Below are 20,313 nucleotides of genomic sequence, written 5' to 3'. Positions count from 1 at the left end.
AGGAAGAAAGTTTGTGACAATCCGAAATGACAAAGAGTAATTAGTCAATACCTAAATAATAAGCTGTTAAACTTCAATAAGCGCTAGTAAATTCATTAAAAAACCAAACAAAAATGGCTTTATTTTTGAAAGCGTATATGGAAATTCTATATAAACAAGTTTTTACTGGTAAAGGACTCCTTGAATCATGGGGAATCTGATAGTTGCAGACAAACTAATCAGAGCTAATCAGACTAATCTTCAAATAAGAATGATGGGATAAATGGGAGTTTAGTGTTGTGGAAAACTTTCTATACATTTTGAAATGGGAACGTTCAAGTGCAACTCTTAAGCCAGCAAGTTTTAACTTCCCCCATCTCTTCTAGGAAAACCTTCAAAACTATTTTTCCCAGATAAGCAAAATTAGAACAGCAAAAGGTGGATGATCTATCTGGCATCACAAGATGATTATTTGTTTTCTACAGATATGTGCTTTAAAGTTTTATGCTTAGCTTTTTTTAATGATTTTGAAGGACCTGGCTTAGATTTTAGATAATTAATAAGTAAAAAATCTTCCAGTGTTAAAATGTATATAATAATGCTTGCAAGCTGCTAATTGCAACTGAAAGATGTGTAAAGCAAAGTTCTTCACAAGTAGTGATATAGCCCTTTGTGGTAGTAGATAATACCTTAAAAATAGGAAAGACAAGTTGAAAAGTAAAATATGATATGTCTGAAGACACATCTAATGTGTGACACTTAAATGCAAGATGTTTGGTGGTAAATTATGTTGTTGAAAAAAAATCTTGTGATACCTTCTAATGAAGGAAGAAGTGGCTGGCAGATTAATGTAATTTATCCTAGAAGTCTTCAGAATTTTTTCAGAATGTTTAAAAAGCAAATGTTTTGTGGATTGTTCTCTCTCAAACTGGATAGAAGTGTATCCTTTCTGGACCAAAATCTTTAGGCAGCTGCAAGTCAGAATTAACTGTAGCTCATAATTCCTTTGGTATCTAAGCCTCTTAAGTACATTGATTTCTGCTTATATATATGTATGTACAAATATATAAAAAATGTAATTCTGATATCTTTCAAAGTGGCAAGCTGGAATAATTTTGCTCACCCATATAGACTGAACTTTATACAGAGAAGACTCTTATACTCATTATATTTTGGAAGTGTTTTCAGATCTTCGTTTTCTCAGTTTTGTACGACAAAATTTTGCAAATTTTGCAGCTCCTGCTAGGAAGAATTCTGCTGTCACTGCAAGAGAGCACTTGTACACACTGGTAATTTTTTGAGATGCTCAAGGCAATAGAACTGGAATAAATATGATGATGACAAAATTTTGTTTTCTGTTTTGACATATATTACGTTTCTTTTTACAGGAAGTAAACTTTAATATGATGAATGTAGGTCGTGATGGCTTACTAATGAGTGTTGAGCAGTTGATATCAGAGATCTTCATTCCAGCCTTGCAGACTATGGACCATGGCTGGGTTGAACTTGGTGAACCTCAACAAGCTTCCAATATTAAACAGGACTTCCTTCGTTCCCTTGAAGCATTTGTTAGTGTGCTATCAGGAACTCAGCAAAGTCTATTGGAAAAGGTAGTATGTTCACATGGCAACTGGAAAATGAGTTAGCTACAGGATATCTCTTCCTTTGGAGCTTTTGAATTAACTGCTGTTGTAGCAAAAGCAACTTTTACTGAGTATTCTAAACTTGAGAAGGAACCCTCACTTTTGTTATCTTCAGTAACTTGTTATACATTGATTGGTGGCTTTAATGTCTCTGAAAGTTTTTGGCTTTAACAATTCTGCAGCTGCTTCTGTTACTGTTTCTTCTGGTGTCAGTTCTTTTGAGCTATTAACTTCTTTGCTGTTCAATGGCTGTGGCCTTTCTTAAACTAAGAATGATTAACATATGACAAACTGTTGGTTTAACTGTTAGTTCCTACTTGTGTCCTTTCCTTCATAAAGGCTGAGAGCACAGCTGCCAGGTTGGTGAATTCTCCAGATTCTAGAGTCCAATCCTGGCTCAAACCAGTTTATTTTAAACTGGAGTGGGAATATGAAGCAAGAGACCCCAAGTGGGGAAGCGAGTTACTTATTTAGGTTCCTGGATCATTTTTCATGAGCATTTCACGGTTTTTAACTTGTGTTTTAGGTCATTCTGAAGAAATGTGAAACATATGATCTGAAAACTCTAAGAGGACCTTCAGATTACTTGATGGCTGCTAACAGCAAAGATACTCTTGAAAGAATAGAAGTCTGCATGAAAGGATGGACCAAACAGATAGAACAGGTGATACATCAGATAAATGTGAATTATGACAACATCTGCATATTGGCAGATGTTGAGTGCAATCCTGTTGACTTATAGTTACCTTTCCATAAAGTTAGATGTGATCAATTCCTGTATTTTAAAGTACTGATGACATGTTTTCTAGGCTTTTACTTCTCAATATTACAGAATATTACAGAGGGCTTTTTCTGACTACTGGTAAATAGAGTGTACACCTGTTTTTGATAGTCACCTCATCTTAAAGAGAAAACATTGGGCTGATGGAACATCTTCATGTGGTTAGAAGTAGTGTAAGGTCAGGGCATTTGTTTTAAGTGCAGATAAAATTTAAAAAAGCAGATGAGATTTGAAATTAAGTTTTTTTTATTAATCTCAGAAGCAGGTCCTTTGTGGACTTTATAGCATAGATCTTAAGGTTCTTTTCAGAAATAAATCAAACTACCAATTGAGTTACTGCATGAAATGCATGTCAGGTTCCTGTGGTCAATGCATCAATTGATAGCAATCCAACTAAAACATAGACGACTCAAGAAAACAAGTTCTATAATGTTTGTACAGGCAAACATAAAGGAAGAGGACAGCATGAATAACTTTTAAACTTGGGAAAATTGAAACTTAGTTGCTGCCTTATTCCCTGTTCTGCCTATAGAAATCATTGCTAAGATTTTATCAGAGAAATACGTTTATTTGCAAATAAAGAAATCAGTTCCATGAAAGAATCTTCTTTACTAAGCCCTATACCTGTTAAAAGGAAGAAAGAAAATACCCCCCCCCAAATCTCTTTAATATATAAATGTATGAGCTGAGAACAGTGAGAATGCAATTAACTGCACAAAAGATTTACTCTATTTCCTTTTACTACTGACCTATTGCCAAATAGCAGAAAAAAAAAAGGTAATTAAAGCATTTGATATAGTTAATTTAGCAAAGCAAGAAATATCTTTAGTCTAATGAACCAGATGTCACTGAGAGATTTTAGTTATGTGTTATTTTTTGGTGACAGAAGGATAGTTTAGTTTACTTTCTTTCTTGGGATTGCATTATAGGTTTATGGATTCTAATGCCAAATTTGAGATCTCCTCTAGTTTGTGAGCAAATCTAAAAAAAGGGAGCCGTGCTTTGAGTTGACATTAAATGTTTCTTGTTCTTATTGTATAAGGGATTTGAAGCATAATTTTTGACTGGACAGAAATTTTCGTAGCTATTTTTTTTGTTGTTTTTAGGAAAGGAAGCCCTTGACAAATAAACTGCTGCCAAAGTTTCACCTTAGCCAAGGAATCAAAGTAGGAAGCAGTTTGTGGTTCTTAGTGGATTTAATGAAAGCAAAAGGAACACAATAGTTTAATGAACACTATTCTCAATGGTCAAAATTGGACTTTGAAACATATTTTGCAGGTTATTTGTAGAAAATGTAATGGTCTGTAACTATTCCTTCTTTAACCCAGAACTAAAAAGGTCAAGCAAAATTAAAATCACTTTTGTGAGGTGGTGGCTGAGGTAGGTAATTTACTACAGGATGTTAATACTGGGAGTTGAATTAATCCATGCTATCCATGCAGATAAAGATATTAGCATCAGTCACTAATGTTACTGTATGATAAAAGGTTCTTGCAGAAAATAACCAGTTGAGAAAGGAAGCTGATGACCTCGGACCACGAGCAGAGCTTGATTACTGGAAAAAGAGATTGTCGAAATTCAGCTACCTTATGGAGCAGCTGAAGAGCCCAGATGTGAAGGCAGTGCTTGGAGTACTCACTGCTGCTAAATCCAAACTTCTGAAGGTTTCTATTTTGAATTGTGACATTTATAGAGGCTAGAAATGCTCTGTATAGCCTAGTTCATTTTGGTGATGTATATAGTATTGCTGGTAGAGAAAATATTGAAACATCTTTGATTTTTGGTTTCTTTGTCCTTCTGTATTCCTCGCCTTGAGTAGGTAAAGTTTAAATCTAGTTAAATTTATTGGAAAAGACTGGGAATCCCCTTTGTCTAAAGGCTGATAATGTACTTCATCCATGTGGCTCAATAGAAATAAATACTTATAAAACCTTGAAAAGTTGATTATTAAATCAGAAAATTGAATTAATGAACTGGGTAGTTAATGAAAAGAAAACGAACCCCCCTATTTCAACATCTTTCTCTTGTTACCGTGTCTGTCAAAACTGCTTGTAGGGTTGTAACTTCTCACATTGACATAACAAAGTTAAAAACCCATCCCTAACAGAAAAATGAGTCAACCAAAAAAATCTTGGCTCATCAAAATGAGAGACGTCTGAAACAAATGCATGGGTTTTATATTTTCATCACTCTATAAAGCAAAAAGAGTTAACAGATGATGACTATGTATTTCACAGTAGCTTGTCTTAATGCTGCTACTGACATAACTTGTTGAGCTGAGAGGTCTAAACTAACTGTGTGTTCGCAGTCAACTTATTGAAGTAAACCAAGGACCTGTTTCTCAACTTGGGTAAACAAATGCAACTCTGAAGTAACAGATCTGTGCTTTCAAATGTGTTTAAACGCTAATGACAAAACTGTGATCTCAAAACAGTTTTATTCTGAAATGTGGTTTTATTTTTTTTCCACTTTCTATTCTTAGAAATGGCGAGCGTTTGACATGTGCATCACAGATGCAGCAAATGAAGCTAAAGATAACGTGAAGTATCTATATTACCTGGAAAAATGTTGTGACCCTTTATACAATAGTGATCCTGTAAGGAAAACTTTTAAATTCTTGACATAACCCTCTTGAGACAACTAAAATTAATGAAGTTTTTAGGATAAGTTTGGAAATGACAACATTTTAGGTATGCATCTCCAATTTGAGACTTTGTTCAGTTATGCTAAAAGTGGCTTAGTAGGGAATTTCTGGCTACAAAATAAAGTACTTGTTATTTTATTGCCGTGGTACCTATTAAGCTTTTGGTCTGATAATGAAACTGGATTCTGTGCTCTGGAAGGAGGTGAAATCTTTGAGTTTAAAAAAAAAAAAAAGAAAAAAAGAAAAAAGGGTTGTGAAAGTGAGCATAGTGCTATGCTGAAAACAAAGACTGGGCTTTTGCCTTTGTGTTGGTGGCCAGGTCATGCTTAGCCTAACATTTAGAAAGCAATTTTCAGCTTCTTGGGTTAGGAAAACATAAATTTGATTATGTAAATACTAAGGTGTAAATATAAATCACCTTCTCATACCATAGTAACAGGATAAGGCAAGCACAACAAGTAGTAAACGAAACCAGCCAGGGAGAGGAGGAAGGATTTTCACTGTCCCATTATCTGCTAAAGTAGGTGGCAAATGGTTGCTTTCATTGAAACTGCTTTTGCAACTGACTGTATGTGTGTTGCTAGTCAGCAAAACGTGATGAGTGGCTGTGAAGACTCAAAGCTTTGACCATCCTAGCTACTCCTCTCTCTCTCTCTCCATACTTTTCCTAAAGTGAAATTGCTTCCAAAAAGTGCTCTGGGCAACCGTGGTATGGCTCTGTTTGCATTTGCCTGGATGGTGTTAGAACAGTGTGTTCTTTCAGTGTTTCCCAATCTGGTATTTGAGTCTCTCTGATGAAAGGTTAGTATGAGACGAGTATAAAACAGAGTTAAAGTGAATATGCTTGCTATTTGTATTCTGCAGTCTGTTGAACTTGACCTGCTTTGTGCTCCCCGTACTGGCTTTTACCAAGGAGGAAGTGGTGCCAGCTTCAGAGATGCACCCCAAAGAAGGTGCTATAAGATTATGTCCCAGGCACTTAATCTGTCATATATATTTTTTTTTTATTATCTAAATGCCAGTACTACAGGAAAGTTGTTCTTCGTAGTTTCTGCATTCAAATGGGTGCCATGAGACTTGATGCAATTTTTTGGGCTCTCTCTATACAGAAGGTTACAGCAGGTTTCAGAATCCTTCCAGCCAAGACTCTAGTGAAAATTTTCCCCCAGAATTGAATTGTAGAGCTTGGAAGGTGAAGCAAGACAGGCAGGTCTGCAGGAGAGGTCCAGGGAAACAGAGGTAGAATTATGATGACCAAGTTTGTAAGGCCTCTGCAACACCTCTGCTCAGGTGTTGAGCTAATGTATGGTAACAGAAGTACTGAGCAGAATTCAGACTGTGTGTATCTTCCCAGGTGTCCATGGTGGAAGCCATTCCAGGACTCATAAATGCAATTAAAATGGTTCAGAGCGTCTCTCAGTATTACAACACATCTGAAAAGATATCCTCGCTGTTTGTAAAGGTTGGTGTTACAGTGCGAAAGAAAATTTTCACAGGTTTTTTTTGTGTGTGTGTATTTTTGTTTGAGTGAGAGACAGAAAACACAAAGGGTCCGCACAACTGAAGAGGCAGCATTTTGGTCAATGTAATCATAGAATCATAGAATTGTCCAGGCCGGAAGGGACCTCCAAAGGTCATCTAGTCCGACCTCCCCGCAGTCAGCAGGGACACCCACAGCTAGACCCGGTTGCCCAGGGCCTCACTGAGCCTCACCTTGAATATCTCCAGGGATGGGGGCCTCAACCACCTCCCTGGGCAACCTGTTCCAGTGTTCCACCACTCTCACAGTAAAGAACTTTCTCCTTATCTCCAATCTAGATCTGCTCCCCTCCAGCTTAAAGCCATTGCCCCTCATCCTGTCACTACAGGCCTTTGTAAACAGGCTCTCCCCAGCCTTCCTGTAGGCCCCCTTCAGGTACTGGAAGGCTGCTATTAGGTCTCCCCGAAGCCTTCTCTTCTTCAGGCTGAACAACCCCAGCTCCCTCAGCCTGTCCTCGTAGCAGAGGTGCTCCAACCCCCTGATCATTTTAGTGGCCCTCCTCTAGACCTGCTCCATCAGGTCCATGTGTTTCCTATATTGAGGGGTCCAGATCTGTACACAGTACTCCAGGTGAGGTCTCACCAGAGCAGAGTAAAGTGGAAGAATCACCTCTCTGGACCTGCTAGCAATGCATCTTTTGATGCAGCCCAGGATGCGATTGGCCTTCTGGGCTGCAACTGCACACTGCCTGCTCATGTCCAGCTTCTTATCCACCAGCACCCAGAAGTCACTTTCCTCAGGGCTGCTTTCTAATACCTCACTTCCTAGTCTGTACTGATGGTGAGGATTGTTCTGGCCCAGGTGCAGAACCTTGAACTTGTTCTTGTTGAACCTCATGAGGTTCATGTGGGCCCACCTCTACAGCCTGTCCAGGTCCTTCTGGATGACATCCCATCCCTCTGGTGTATCGACAACACCATACAGCTTGGTGTCATCTAATGCTGCTTTTTGAATGTATAGAGAATTGGAAATAGTGATAAAATTACTTTGAAGTTAGAACTTATTTTACTCTCTATAGTTTGGAGTTGCAAGAATTTGCTCTGACTTCTTGAAGATGAGGGCTGATCTCAACCCTGACATGAACAGATTGAAGAACTTTTTGTTGCAATGGGTTTTGCCTGTGGTGAACTGTTTTTTGTAGAGCTGGTTATGTTAACATTTATATAGCCATTAAACCTTCTTATGGTTGCATAAAGAAGGAAATGGAGTTGGAAGGACAAACCAGTCTTTCATGATCAAAGTCACATCAGCCCATGATTTTACCTTTGCTTTCCAAAGGAATTTGTGGTCATCAATGTCATTTCAGGGTCGGTACAAGATGTTTAAGTTTAAGATAAGCATAGTTAATTGAGAAGGTTTTGGTGGTGTAATGGTGTGGCGGCTGGATATTGCAAGGAGGACAGTCTGTCTATGTGGCTGATGTTTGGTATTGTTATTCAGGCTTTAGGCTGGTGAAGTCAGAGGTATGGGGTGAGACTGAAAGAAGGGTCAGATCTGCTTTGTCTTGACATACTTTTTTCACAAGGTTAAAACTGTTTTTAGGTGACCAATCAGATGATCACAGCATGTAAATCTTACATTACAAACAACAATACGGCCAACATCTGGAGTCAGCCTCGGGAGAGAGTTCTGGAAAAGTTACAAGCTGCTATTAGACTTAAACAGGTAGGTGGGAAGAGAATGTGGGAAACAGAACATAAGGTGAGATTTAGGAGAATGTGATTAGGAAAACTTTATTTTATATGAGGAAGCAATGTTATAATGAAGGAAAAAGGAAACAACTGAAAAATATGCTTTGGAACTCAAACAATTACATTAGAGCTAATAGGGAATGCAGTCCAATGTCTGCTGAACTTCTGGAAACAGGGTTTGAGTGCTTAAATTAACTCTGCTTCTTATATGAAATTTACTTGGATTTTCATGCCCAGATTTCTCTAGAAAATTTTTTTTCATATGATGAGAAGGGATGTGTGACAGTAACTCACCCTGTTTTCATTTCTGAGTTGAATATATTTCCAAGATAAGTGAACAAGGTATACCTTTAGAAAGGGCAATTTAGCTAACTGAGAAGAATTCAGCTGATTGTCTAGACTTTGTTGGGAGGATAGCTTTCCCTGACTTTTTTGGAATTTTTTTTTCCTCCTTTGGTGCATATGATCATGGGATAATTCAGCTTGGAAGGGTCCTCAGCAGGTATCTAGTTCAATGCTTTGCTTAAAGCAAAAGCAGGGGCAGCTATGAGATCAAGCTTGTTTGCCAAGTCCTTTCTTGAAGTTCTCCGCGGATAGAGAGACTGCACGGCCTTTCTGGGGAACCTCTTTCATTGCTGGCCTGTCCTTAGCATGTCCTCTGTCTTTTTGATAACCTCCCTGTAGATATTGGAGGGTTCATCTTAGGTTTTCTCCATTGCTACTTTTTTTGATTTCTTAACAATATGTGCTTGGAAGACTAGAACTTTATTCTGACACCCTCTGAAGCAACACATTTTGAATAGTTCTAGCACAAATTAATGTAAATTTATATGATGTCTTACTATCAGCAATGAGCAATAAATTTATATGTTTCTGTAAAGCTATAGCAAACTATCCAGTTGCTGTATTAAAATATGTTGAAGGATAAGGATTAGGTTTTTGAGTCTTATTAGTTCCAAAAGTTTTCAGCAAATCAGTAGATTAAAATTTGAAATTTGAATCACCAGCGATTTAGGAAACTCTGGGCACTTTGTATTACTGACTGCAAGTGCGGTTATTCATGCATACATGTGATAAAAAGTAATGAAGATTGTATTTTGAAGAGAACTACTCTTGAAAAAAAAAACAATTTCAAGCAAATCTGTTGACTATATAATCTGATTTTGGGAAGAAAATTAATTTTAACGTTTGGAGTAAGGTTTGTGCCCAGGTAAGAAAGGAGAATGAACACTGGAAGCTGCTATGGAGCAGCATTCTAACTTCAGAAGGGTTTTGGTTTTGGAAAGTGATTTTGGAAAATTCAAAATATTTTTACTCAATAAAACTGCTCAGCACACAATCATTATTTTCAGTCTCTGAAAATTGAAATCTGGGTTGTCATCTTGGAAATTCAGTAAACATATCTAGTCCTGCTATAAAATGTAGGGAGCAGAATTTCATGCTAGCTAAGGATGGAATGTACCAATACATATATGTGCAGTTCATTCATTTGAAATGTGTGATCCTCTAACGGTATTGTTGGGTTAGTTTTCAGAAAAATTCTGTTACTGTCTTTATAGTGTTCATGATTGTTTATTGATGAAACTTCTACTTGATCTCAAGTTGGGATAATATCTGTCTGCATAAATTTTGTTCTAGCTGATGACAGTGCCTTTAATTAAATGCTTGACATTCTTCCTTTAAATTTGTTTTTAGGAGTATCAAAATTGCTTTCACAAGGTAAAAGAGAAATTGGAACAAAACCCAGCTGAAAGGCAGTTTGCTTTTAGTGAGATGTATATCTTTGGAAAATTTGAAACCTTTCATCGACGTCTGGTAAAGATAATAGATGTTTTCAATACTATGAAAACCTACTCAGTTCTGCAGGAGTCTAAGATAGAGGGATTGGAAGGAATGATCGCAAAATATGAGGTACAGTGAATTTTGGATATCCTGTCAGTTTGACTTGAATTTTAAACAATAAGATCATTATAAAAATTAGAAAAGTGTTTATCAAGAGAAAAATTAACTCTGTAAGTTGTGCGAAAATTACTGGGTAATAGTTAACATAAATATGTGGTTGTTGGGAAGAAAGCAGTCATATGAAGAGGACTCTTAGATTTACTTTATTTCATTAAGGAAATAGTGAGTTTTATTCCAGCAAAACAGCTTATGAGGTTTACTTAAAATCTGTACTCTAGATCTAGAGTACAGTCATCTGCTGTGTGTTTTATGAGTGAAGAAAGAGTTAATTCACAGATAGCTTTCTTTAGGGTGAGGGAGGAAGAGAAATGGCTTAGCTGGTTTGCTCTGGAAAGTTCTCCAAGTTTCAGCTTTTTCTTTTCTACTAGCAAAATCCCTTTTCTTGTTAGTATTACTATTCAGGTTTCTTTCCTGATCCTTTAATTTAGTAGGAGTGAGACTTGAGCAACAAGGAGCTCTTCTAAGAATATAAATATGCTAAATCATATTCTTTTCCTTCCTTCTTTTCAAGATCAACTTTCTTTCCTAGCAAGAGTCTTCCCTGCTTTTACTGAGCCTGAGATAACTTACCTTATTGTATATCGTTATTAGTGCAGTATTCTAATTATGGGACTTATTATTTACAAGTCAGAAGTACCCAATGTGTGAGGTTTGTAGACTGCTTTTAGAGATCGCTTGTGATACAGGGGCGGTATAAGCAAATGTGACATTCTAATTTGCTTTGTCTTGTCCTTTTCCTTTTGGTTATGGCCATGAGGAAATCACTTTGCTCAAGTTAAATAATTGTAGGGTAACGTGCGCATTCCATAGTCCATCCTGGTTTGATTCACTCCCTGTTGCAATCTCGGGTTTTGATTCCCTGCTGCGTGCTTCACAGTAGCCAGTTTTCTCCTTTGTTCTCTTCTGTAGTCTGCTGAGAAGAAACCTGGGCGCAACTGGAAGGATAGCTTGATCCAAGACTATTCCAAACAGGCAGGATAGGTGTGGGCTACTCTAAATTTTTCTCCCTTCACTGAAAGTTGCTCTCTAAAGCTCAGCCAGCGGGCTTCTTAGCAACTCAGGTTGCTGAGAATTTTCAGGTCATGCTATGAAGATACTATTTGTAGGCTAGAACACAGACATCTCATTTATTTGGAATGTTTGTATTTGAAAAACTGTCTGTGACTGTTAGCCCAGGCTGTGATGCAGTCTGTAAGCTCTATACAGATATACTACATTATCCATTGCAGCACTCAAATCCTAAAATGAGAGTTTTGTGTAAGACCTAGTTAATGTGAAGTAATTTCATTTGGGGGTTGGGAGGTAAGGGGGAACTATACATGCTTAAGTAGAAAATACTACATGGAAGGTTCTGAATAGTATCCATAAAGGGCAGAAAGCGATTGTGCTTTGTTAACAGTGACAAAATTGAGGTATTGAAGTATTTGACGTGGACCAAAGCTATAGTTATGTGACTGATTATATGACTTTTTTACAATAGGAAGTTATTATGTTGCAGTTCTTTATGCTTTGCCGGTTGGTTGCTGTCTAGGATTTGCTTGGTTTTAGTGATAAAGATGGATTTTTTTTATTGACACCAAAGCAATAAAACTGAAGTTCAGTTGACATAATAAAATGATGGAAGTCTGCTGTGCTGAAAATACGTTGAGCTTCATAGCTGTACTGTGGTAAACTACTAGGATGTTGAACAGTGGTTCATCATTAGAAATCCTTTAACTGTGTGTACAGCTCAAGGGAGATGCTGATTAAGATGTACTTTCATTTGAGAGGACAGCAGCTATTTAAGAGAAGCCAGGAATAATAAATCCTGGCAGGTGACAGGCTGCATCTTACTGTCACTTTTGAATAGCGCGTTTTTCCATGGAATTACTTAAAGACATGGAAGATAATAATGTGAAAATATTTTTCTATGTTGAACTTTGTTAACTTTTAAATAGAAATAACGAACCTCTTCATGAGAGAATATTTCATGGGTAACAAATATCTTGGATTAAAAACAAGAGTCTGAATTTTCTGTTAGTTCTAATAAACTTAAAACAGAAGTAAATAATATAAATATAATTCATATGGTCATTGCACCGATTTGTTTCCTGCAATTACGTCATTTAAGTTGTTTGTTTATAATGCTTGGCAAATACTAGTAACTAATGGTGATGGTAAAATGTGAATGTGCACAGCCTGTGGTGCTAAATATTTTGGTACAGTAAGACTTTTTGCTAAGAAAAATTTTTGGTGATAAATTTCTTTTTCTGTGAAACTGTTTAGAGCATTGTTGACATCATGAAGAAAAGGCATTATAATTTCTTGGATCAACGGAAGCCTGATTTTGACCAAGACTATGAAGAGTTTTGCAAAGAGATAAATGATCTTCATGTAGGTTTTATGATTCAAATAAGAATTTAATCTACAGATGAATCCTCATGAAAACAACAATACCTCTGAGTTACCACCAAACAAATTATGCAAATCTCAAAGTTTGTATTCTAATGGATCTCCACTGTAAATCTTGCATTTATTATCTAACTTTCAGACCAGTTTCCTGGAATAGGTCAGGAAGGGCCCTGAGACCCTCCAACAAAATGTTGTTATGCAAGAATAACATAAAAATGGATGATTTCATTGGGTGAGTGGGAACACATCACAAATAAGTTAGATCATTACCTTTCCCATAGTTCTGAAATCACAAGTTGATGGAAGGAAAGGGTATCTGTAAAAGAAAAAAAAATTAAAATAAATGCTTGGCTTGCTTTGGCTGCCAAAGAGGTAAGCAAGCATTCTTTGATGGCTCTCAGCATGGTGAAACTTTTGAGGATACAAAAGCTTTTGTTGGTTATACAACTGCAGAGGGAACTTGGAAAGAAAATTCCTTGAAAGTTGGTTGTATTTTGTTTAATTCTTGATGGAAAGAAGAACGGGCAAGTTGATACTCATTGAGGTTAGTTTAATAAAAAAAAATTCTATTCTAATATAGTGCATGATAAATCCTCTCAAGTCATACCTGGCATATTTGAGGTGTGTGGCTTATGTAGTTCTCTGCTGTAGAATTATTTGCTTTTCTTCAGGATCAGTTAAGGATTTTCATGGACATCACCTTTGAAAATATTCTGAACACTGAAAGAGCACTGAATATGTTGAAGAAATTTGAAAGGTACTATGTCCTATCTAGATTGCTAGAATTCTGCCAGGCAATGGAAATAACACTTTGAGAATGGTGGGAAAGTGGGGGAGCAGAGTAGGAGGAATCTCCTTAAATACAAACAAAAACCAACTCAACCTCCTCTCACTCAACTGTTCAGCTCCATTAAGTTATGTCTTTTCAGCAGTGTAGATGAATAAAACCCATATTTTTTTGTATTGCAAAATGCAGAATATAAGTGGACTTTGAACTTTGTCTTTCAAAATTAGCATAAGTACAGGAATGCTTTATGGTTGTTAGTGTATTTGCCATAGCTTTGTCCATGAACAAGGACATTTTTTTGTTATTACAGTGCAGTTAGGATAGAGTGAAATGCTTGTATTAGGAAACAGTGAAATTTTTCTTGATAAATTCACGTTGTTAAAAACCAGTCTCAGTCTATATTGCATCAGTTTTCCTATAATATTCTGTTTAATGGAGTAGACTGCTCATGGTTACAGTTTGCGGCACATAATTGTAGCTCAGTGTTTGAAAACAGTGACAAAACAGAAAATGTGTAGGCTTACTTGGAAACTTTTATCATCTGGTCTAAATTTTGGTTGCTTGGAATCAGGTTGTGACAGCATTTGTTCAAGCTTTAGTGAAAACTCTGCAACTAAAGTAGTTATTTTCTAAAGAATGCAGGGGAATCTGGAATGCCTGTATTTTCCAACAGTGTGTCAGAAGAATTTCAGAAGTATTGAAGGAATTTTTAAAATTATTATTATTTTTCTAAGCAGATTACAAATTCCAAATCTTGGCATTGATGAAAATTATCAGAAAATACTTCAGAACTACGGTCATGACATAGAAACAGTCTGTAAGATCTACACTAGGCAGAAGCACAACCCTCCACTGGCTCGCAATCTGCCTCCAATAGCTGGTAAGATCTTATGGGCACGCCACCTATCCCATAGGATCCAGGAGCCCATGGAGTCTTTCCAGAAGCACCCAGCTGTTCTGCAAACACCAGATGGCAAGCGCATAATCCGCAACTACAACAAAGTAGCAAAAGTTCTTACGGAGTTCGAGGTGATCTACCACAGGGTGTGGCTTCAACAGGTAAACCAGCTATTTTGATTAGGATATTTCTTTAAAAAATAAAAAACATGGTGGATTTTTGTTGCTGGTAGATTAATTTACAGACCAGAGATTCCTTCCTCTGGTTAATAGCAGTGGTCAGGTACGTCAAACTGTAGACTTAGGATGTCTCTTAAGTGAGGGATGGAATAAGAAAAGGTACTTTATAAGAAAGTGTTTACATTAATAAACAGTGCCTATGCTGCCTGTAGCTGAATTTAGGAGCAATTGAAAGACCTTTGTTATAACTAAGAAGTTATATTGAGAAATATTTATTATGGAAACATATAGTCAAGATTCAGTGGTAGCCTTAGTTGCCCCTCTATCTCTGCTGTATCCTACTGACTGGGGAGAGGAGTTACATCAGCTGGTTGGTTTAAGGTAAAAGCAGAAACAGAGGTTTCTTCTGGTCTGGACAACATGGATTTTTTTTTTGATGATAATCCATGGGTACACTCTGAATGAATGTACGTATAAAGGGTATCCAGTTGCAACAGAGCACCCTGTAGAATTAATAGCATACTCAGTGCTCAAGTGTGTCTTAAGTCTCATAAGCAGCTAAGCACCACACAGCCATTACATCATTTCCCCCTGCCAACCCCCAGTGGGACAAGGAAGAGGAAAGGAAAAGTAAAAGCAAGAAAATTTGTGGGTCAAGATAAAAAGTTGTTAGTGAAGCAGAAGTGGAGGAAGAGAGAAAGAAAACAAAGTAAATTTTGCAAAGCCGATCGCTCACTACCTCTCATGGGTAGACCAATGTCCTGCCAGTTCCAGAGCAAAAGATGGCTAACTCCCTTGATCCCCACCTCTCCCTTATTGTTGCTGAGCATGAGGTTCTATGGCATGGAATATCCCTTTGATTATTTTGGGACATCTGCCTGGTTTTGTCCCCTCTCAACCTCTTGTGCACCCCCTCCACGTTCCCCTTCCCTCATTCTATTCACTGCAGGGGGCAGAGTGAGAAACAGGGAAGGCCTTGATGCTGTGCAAGCCTTGTTCAGCAATAGAGAACAAGTCACATGAGGAGAGGCTGAGGGAACTGGGCATGTTTTGTCCAGAGAAGAGGAGGCTGAGAGGGGACCTCATTGCCCTCTACAACTACCTGAAAGGAAGTTGTAGAGAGGTGGGTGTTGACCTCTTCTCCCACATGAATAATGACAGGACCAGAGGAAGTGGTCTGGAGTTGCGGCAGGGGAGGGTTAGATTAGATATTAGAAAGAACTACTTTACAGAGAGGGTGGTCAGGCACTAGAATGGCCTGCCCAGGAAGGTAGTGAAGTCACCATCAATGGAGGTATTTAAGAAATGTGTAGATGTGGCACTACAGGGCATGTTCTAGTGCCTAGTGCCTGAGATTGTTGGGTTGGGTGTGTGTGGTTTTTTTTTTTGTGGTTTTTTGTTTGTTTGTCTGTGTGTTTGGTGGGTTTTTTTTTTGTGGGTGTATGGTTGGACTTGATGATCTCCAAGGTCCCTTCCCACCATGAAGATTCTCTGATTCTGTGATAGCTAAAATGTTAGTGTGTTATCAGCATTTTTTGATCATAAATCTGAAACATGGCACCATAGAAGCTGCTATGAAGAAAATTAACTCCATCTCAGCCAGACCCAATACAGAGCCATTTCATTTCCTATCAGCCGTTTTGGTAAGGCAGAACAATTTGTAGTCTTGAATATTTTTCAGAAAAGATGGTTTAGCTTAAGTTATAAATCTGATTTGACTGAGTTTGCCCTCTTGGATTTTGTGCATAGAACCTCTGACTACCTTCATATTTTCAGATGGCTTCTGCAGGGACTACTCTATAGCCTTGAAATCTCTGCAAGTTTCTACTATTCTATTGGCATATTTTCCACCTCCAGTTTCTTTGTTGTCTTGTCAAAGAGTGCGTTGTAGAAAAACTTGCCTTTCCTGGGCACTTTTAAGATATATTCCCTCTACCAGCTAAGAAGACTAAGGAGGCTGTATGCTTCTTATGGGGCTATGTATGTTTCATTTGGCTAGATGATCTGGTGACCAGATTTTCTGACATGTACCATGCCTTGATGGAGCTGTCGAGTACATTCTTTTATCTTTTACAAAATGAATGTAATATCCAAGGCACCTCCTCTGAATTGGTGCCTTTCTTTGTGAAGTCCTAGTAATCTGTGACCTGATTCTGCTCTAATGCTAAGTGTCTGGTTTCTACTATAGCAGACTCAAATTCTACTTGGCAGCCATATAACCTTGCTGAGCCTGCTCCAACCTTATTATGTGTGAACAAAGGGAGGTGGATTTGAGTACAATTTCAAGTTTTTGAAACTACCACACATGCCTTGAAAGTACATGAAAAGTATATTCACTTAAACATCAATGCACTTGTCTACCAGATATGGAAAAAAAATATGTAACTACAGTTCAGCACTGTCTTCTGTCTTGAGGCAACAGGAGCGCAGACTGATGTGGACATTAGTATCCTGGAACACAAGGTGGAGCTCCTGCTCTACTCCTGAACGAAAGAAAACGAGAGGGGGCAAATGTCCCGTGGGGAATATAAATGAAACAGAAATAGGGCTGTCGCTCCTCCTGCATTTATTCTTCCATACAGTGGAAATAGCTATGTTTAATGGCACTTTCTTATATTTCTGAACATTTTTTCTGTCTTTTGCCTGTTTGTTGCTGCATGGTTATCACTTCCTTTATCCACTTTTTTTTTAATAGCATAAGATTTAAGGCCTTTATTTTTGTGCTATAGCTAATGATGTTCAACTTAAGCATATTAAAATAATAAAATACCAGGATGTGTGAAAGTTACTATAATTCTATGTCAGTGTAAGATTTGTGCTTTCAATGTAGCCCTTATTTATGTCACGGATTTGTTACTTTAATAATGAAAATTGCATGAAAAAAAATGTAAATGGGAGGGGAAGAGATTGATAATGGGAATAAAGAGTCTCAGAAGTCCAAAGAAGAGTGCAGTAAGATTTACTGCACAGCAGAAAAAAATTTCAGCTTCTGTTCAAGGCAGCTAAGTGACTTTGATGTTAGTGGATAGAGCATGACAACTTCACTCACAAAACTTGAGTAGACGATATATTGAAAAATACTGTGTAGAATGTCATGATAATACATGATACAGCTGAAGCAGTATAGTCAACTGTATTTTAGATATGGAAAGGGGGTCCAGATTTTCAACATGTATTCCATAAAAGAGAAAAAAGTACACTGAACAAAACCAATGGCCTATGAAACTATTGCATAAAACCAAGCTCCATCTCAGGGTTATGTGATACATGAAATTTGAGAAGTGAATAAAGAACAGTAAAATTATGTCAGCAAAAGGGCAACTGGAGAACAGGAATAACAGCAAAATTTTTCATGTAGGAGATATTTCCTTACCAAAGACATGACTTCTTCCTGATATCAGCCAAATTTTCCATGTGTGGTGGTCTTCTGAATGCTCTCCCTTCTAATCACATGGAGCACAAATGGTATTCTAACATTCAAATAAGGCAGTGAAACTAGTAGTGTGATTAGGCTTCCCTTTTAAGAATTAAAAATATTTATAATGAACATTTTTCTTCTTAAAAATTTGCCCAGCTGTTAGATATAATTGGGAGTTCCATTAAGAATGGAGTGTGGTATATCTGCTAGGTAGTAAAAAACAAGTAAAAGGGGAAATGAGGAAAGGTTTATTCAAAAGATACATGATGAAGTTATCCAAGAATAATTTAATTCATCAAGGGGGTTGTCTGCAGCCTTATTGAATAATGTGCAGTAAGTGTTAAGGGAATGAGTTCAGATTTAAGAGGATTGAAGTAAGAAAATCTATGGCTCTGCTTTTGGTGTTGGACTGTGGAATGCAGCTTATGATAACCAAGAATCAACAGAAGAATGTCAGATAAAGAACAGTTTAATTTGATTGTTAAGCATTTGGGTACATAGAGATTGTGTTAATAATGTTTCATTGTTGATTCCTGTCATATCGATCTTTATTGTCAGAAACACCTTATTTTAGTATCTGCCAAAAGTGATATTTATGTCCAAAACAAAGTATTTCATTGTACTAGCTTGTCTGATCAGGAATGATGACTTTGTTTCCTGCAGGTTGAATTAACTGAAAGAGGACTTCAGGCATCTCTCTTGGTAAAAGCTCCAGAAACAGGAGAATTACTTGTGAATTTTGACCCTCAAATATTAACTTTAATCAGAGAAACAGATTGCATGGCTCACATGTGCCTTGAAATCCCACCGTTTGCAACTATTATTCAACAGAGGAGAGACTGGTATAAGAAGATTGTCAACAATTTGTGTGTGGGTTTACTTTAGTTCTTTTATGTATGTGTAGTGTACATTAAGATGTCTAGGTTCTATACATATGGAAGAAAAAAAACCATCAACTGTTATGCATTAAGAAAACATAGACAAATATACTTTTTATCTTTGTCTGTCTTGAGGCACTTTTAAAAAAATTTCTTGGTTTTATGTTTTCTGTGAAGTCACTTCAAAGATGCCTGGATTTAGGGAAGCTCTGCAGAGTTTGGGAAAGAGATGGCGATGGGGAGGAAAAGAGGCTTACAAGATGCCTTGCTCTGTTGCCTGCTTTCTAAATGATAAGCAATCTCTCATCCAATAATGGAGTCAACATTGGATACTTGATGGTCTTTAAGGTCCCTTCCAACTCTAACCATTCTATGATTCTATGGCAGCTGGGAGGGAGGAACAAGCGGTATGCCTTTAAAAAGTGTAGAGCACTCAGCAAGTAGCAGCATAGTTCCTGCACCAGTGCTTTACAAAGATGTCTATGAGACAGTTTTAAAAAAAAGAAGCTAAAACTTCCCTTTCTCTCATATTTTAAATCCCTTGGATTATTTTGCCTACCTATGAACATAAAAGGTCTCAATGACTTAACATGAGGATTCAAAGACAGGGGTCCAGGAAACTACAGCTTCAAAGGGCTACTTGATGCTGAAACGAGGGGAAAAAAGGTCACATTAAGTCATAAAGTTGTTGCAAAGATTGTTTTTTTGCAAAACAAGAAGCTAGGTCAGCAAGTTCAAGATGCATTAGAAACCACTTATTATATTAAAGTTCTGGTGAGGCTGGTCTAATAAAATTGCTGAGAAGTTCTTACATGCATTTTTTCACTTGAGCTTTTTGTCTCATGGAATATCAATTTAGAGCCTTAAATTTACAAACCTTTTTCTATTGATGTGGCTTAACCCCGGTAGGCTGCTAAGCATCACACAGCTGCTTGCTTACTCCCCTCAGTGGGATCGGGGAGAGAATCCAAAGGTTAAAAGTGTGAAAACATGTGGGTTGAGATAAAGACAATTTAATAGGGAAAGCAAAATCTGCATGCAAAAACAAAACAATATAAAGAATTAATTTACTTTATTGACAGCCTGAACTTTGCCAAAAATAATGAAAACATTTCACAAAGAATTTATTACTGTTTTGTAACTATTTCAGTGATGTACCTCCGGAGGAATTGTCTTAAGTTATAATAAATATGTGTAAGTGAGGAGGTTCAAATCAGTGTATATTAACTAATGCTTTAATTCTGTTTATTTCAGATGATGCTGGCAGAATATGAAAGAATTAAGCTGAAAATACAACACCCTATTGAACAACTGATGGCTCCTCAGTTAGCAAACATGGATGATGCTATCCAGCCAGGTCTAATATTACTGACCTGGACATCCTTGAATATTGAGAAATATATTAATACAGTTTTTTGCAAGCTAGGTAAGTTGCTTGTCTCCTTCCATTGACTTCTGCTTGTTTTTCTTTTTTCTATACAAATGCAAGCTATATTATTAAACTTACCATCCTTAACATATT

The 20,313-nt window shown here is 37.2% G+C and overlaps 1 protein-coding gene across 1 annotated transcript in view; it reads left to right on the top strand.

Moving 5' to 3' along the window:
• Positions 1–20,313, top strand: part of DNAH5 (dynein, axonemal, heavy chain 5) — a 119,161-nt gene that overhangs the window by 8,617 nt on the left and 90,231 nt on the right. The window contains exons 5-16 of the mRNA XM_014940732.1: positions 1,368–1,589; positions 2,149–2,286; positions 3,891–4,067; positions 4,886–4,999; positions 6,402–6,509; positions 8,130–8,252; positions 9,974–10,189; positions 12,506–12,613; positions 13,303–13,388; positions 14,156–14,477; positions 18,577–18,783; positions 20,046–20,217. Of these exons, the coding sequence (XP_014796218.1) occupies positions 1,368–1,589; positions 2,149–2,286; positions 3,891–4,067; positions 4,886–4,999; positions 6,402–6,509; positions 8,130–8,252; positions 9,974–10,189; positions 12,506–12,613; positions 13,303–13,388; positions 14,156–14,477; positions 18,577–18,783; positions 20,046–20,217 (1,993 nt within the window). The remainder of the gene's footprint in view (positions 1–1,367; positions 1,590–2,148; positions 2,287–3,890; positions 4,068–4,885; positions 5,000–6,401; positions 6,510–8,129; positions 8,253–9,973; positions 10,190–12,505; positions 12,614–13,302; positions 13,389–14,155; positions 14,478–18,576; positions 18,784–20,045; positions 20,218–20,313) is intronic.

The sequence above is a fragment of the Calidris pugnax genome, unplaced genomic scaffold (assembly GCF_001431845.1).
Source record: "Calidris pugnax isolate Ruff unplaced genomic scaffold, ASM143184v1 scaffold8, whole genome shotgun sequence".
Lineage (NCBI taxonomy): Eukaryota > Metazoa > Chordata > Aves > Charadriiformes > Scolopacidae > Calidris > Calidris pugnax.
This window is presented reverse-complemented; position numbering and strand designations above follow the sequence as displayed.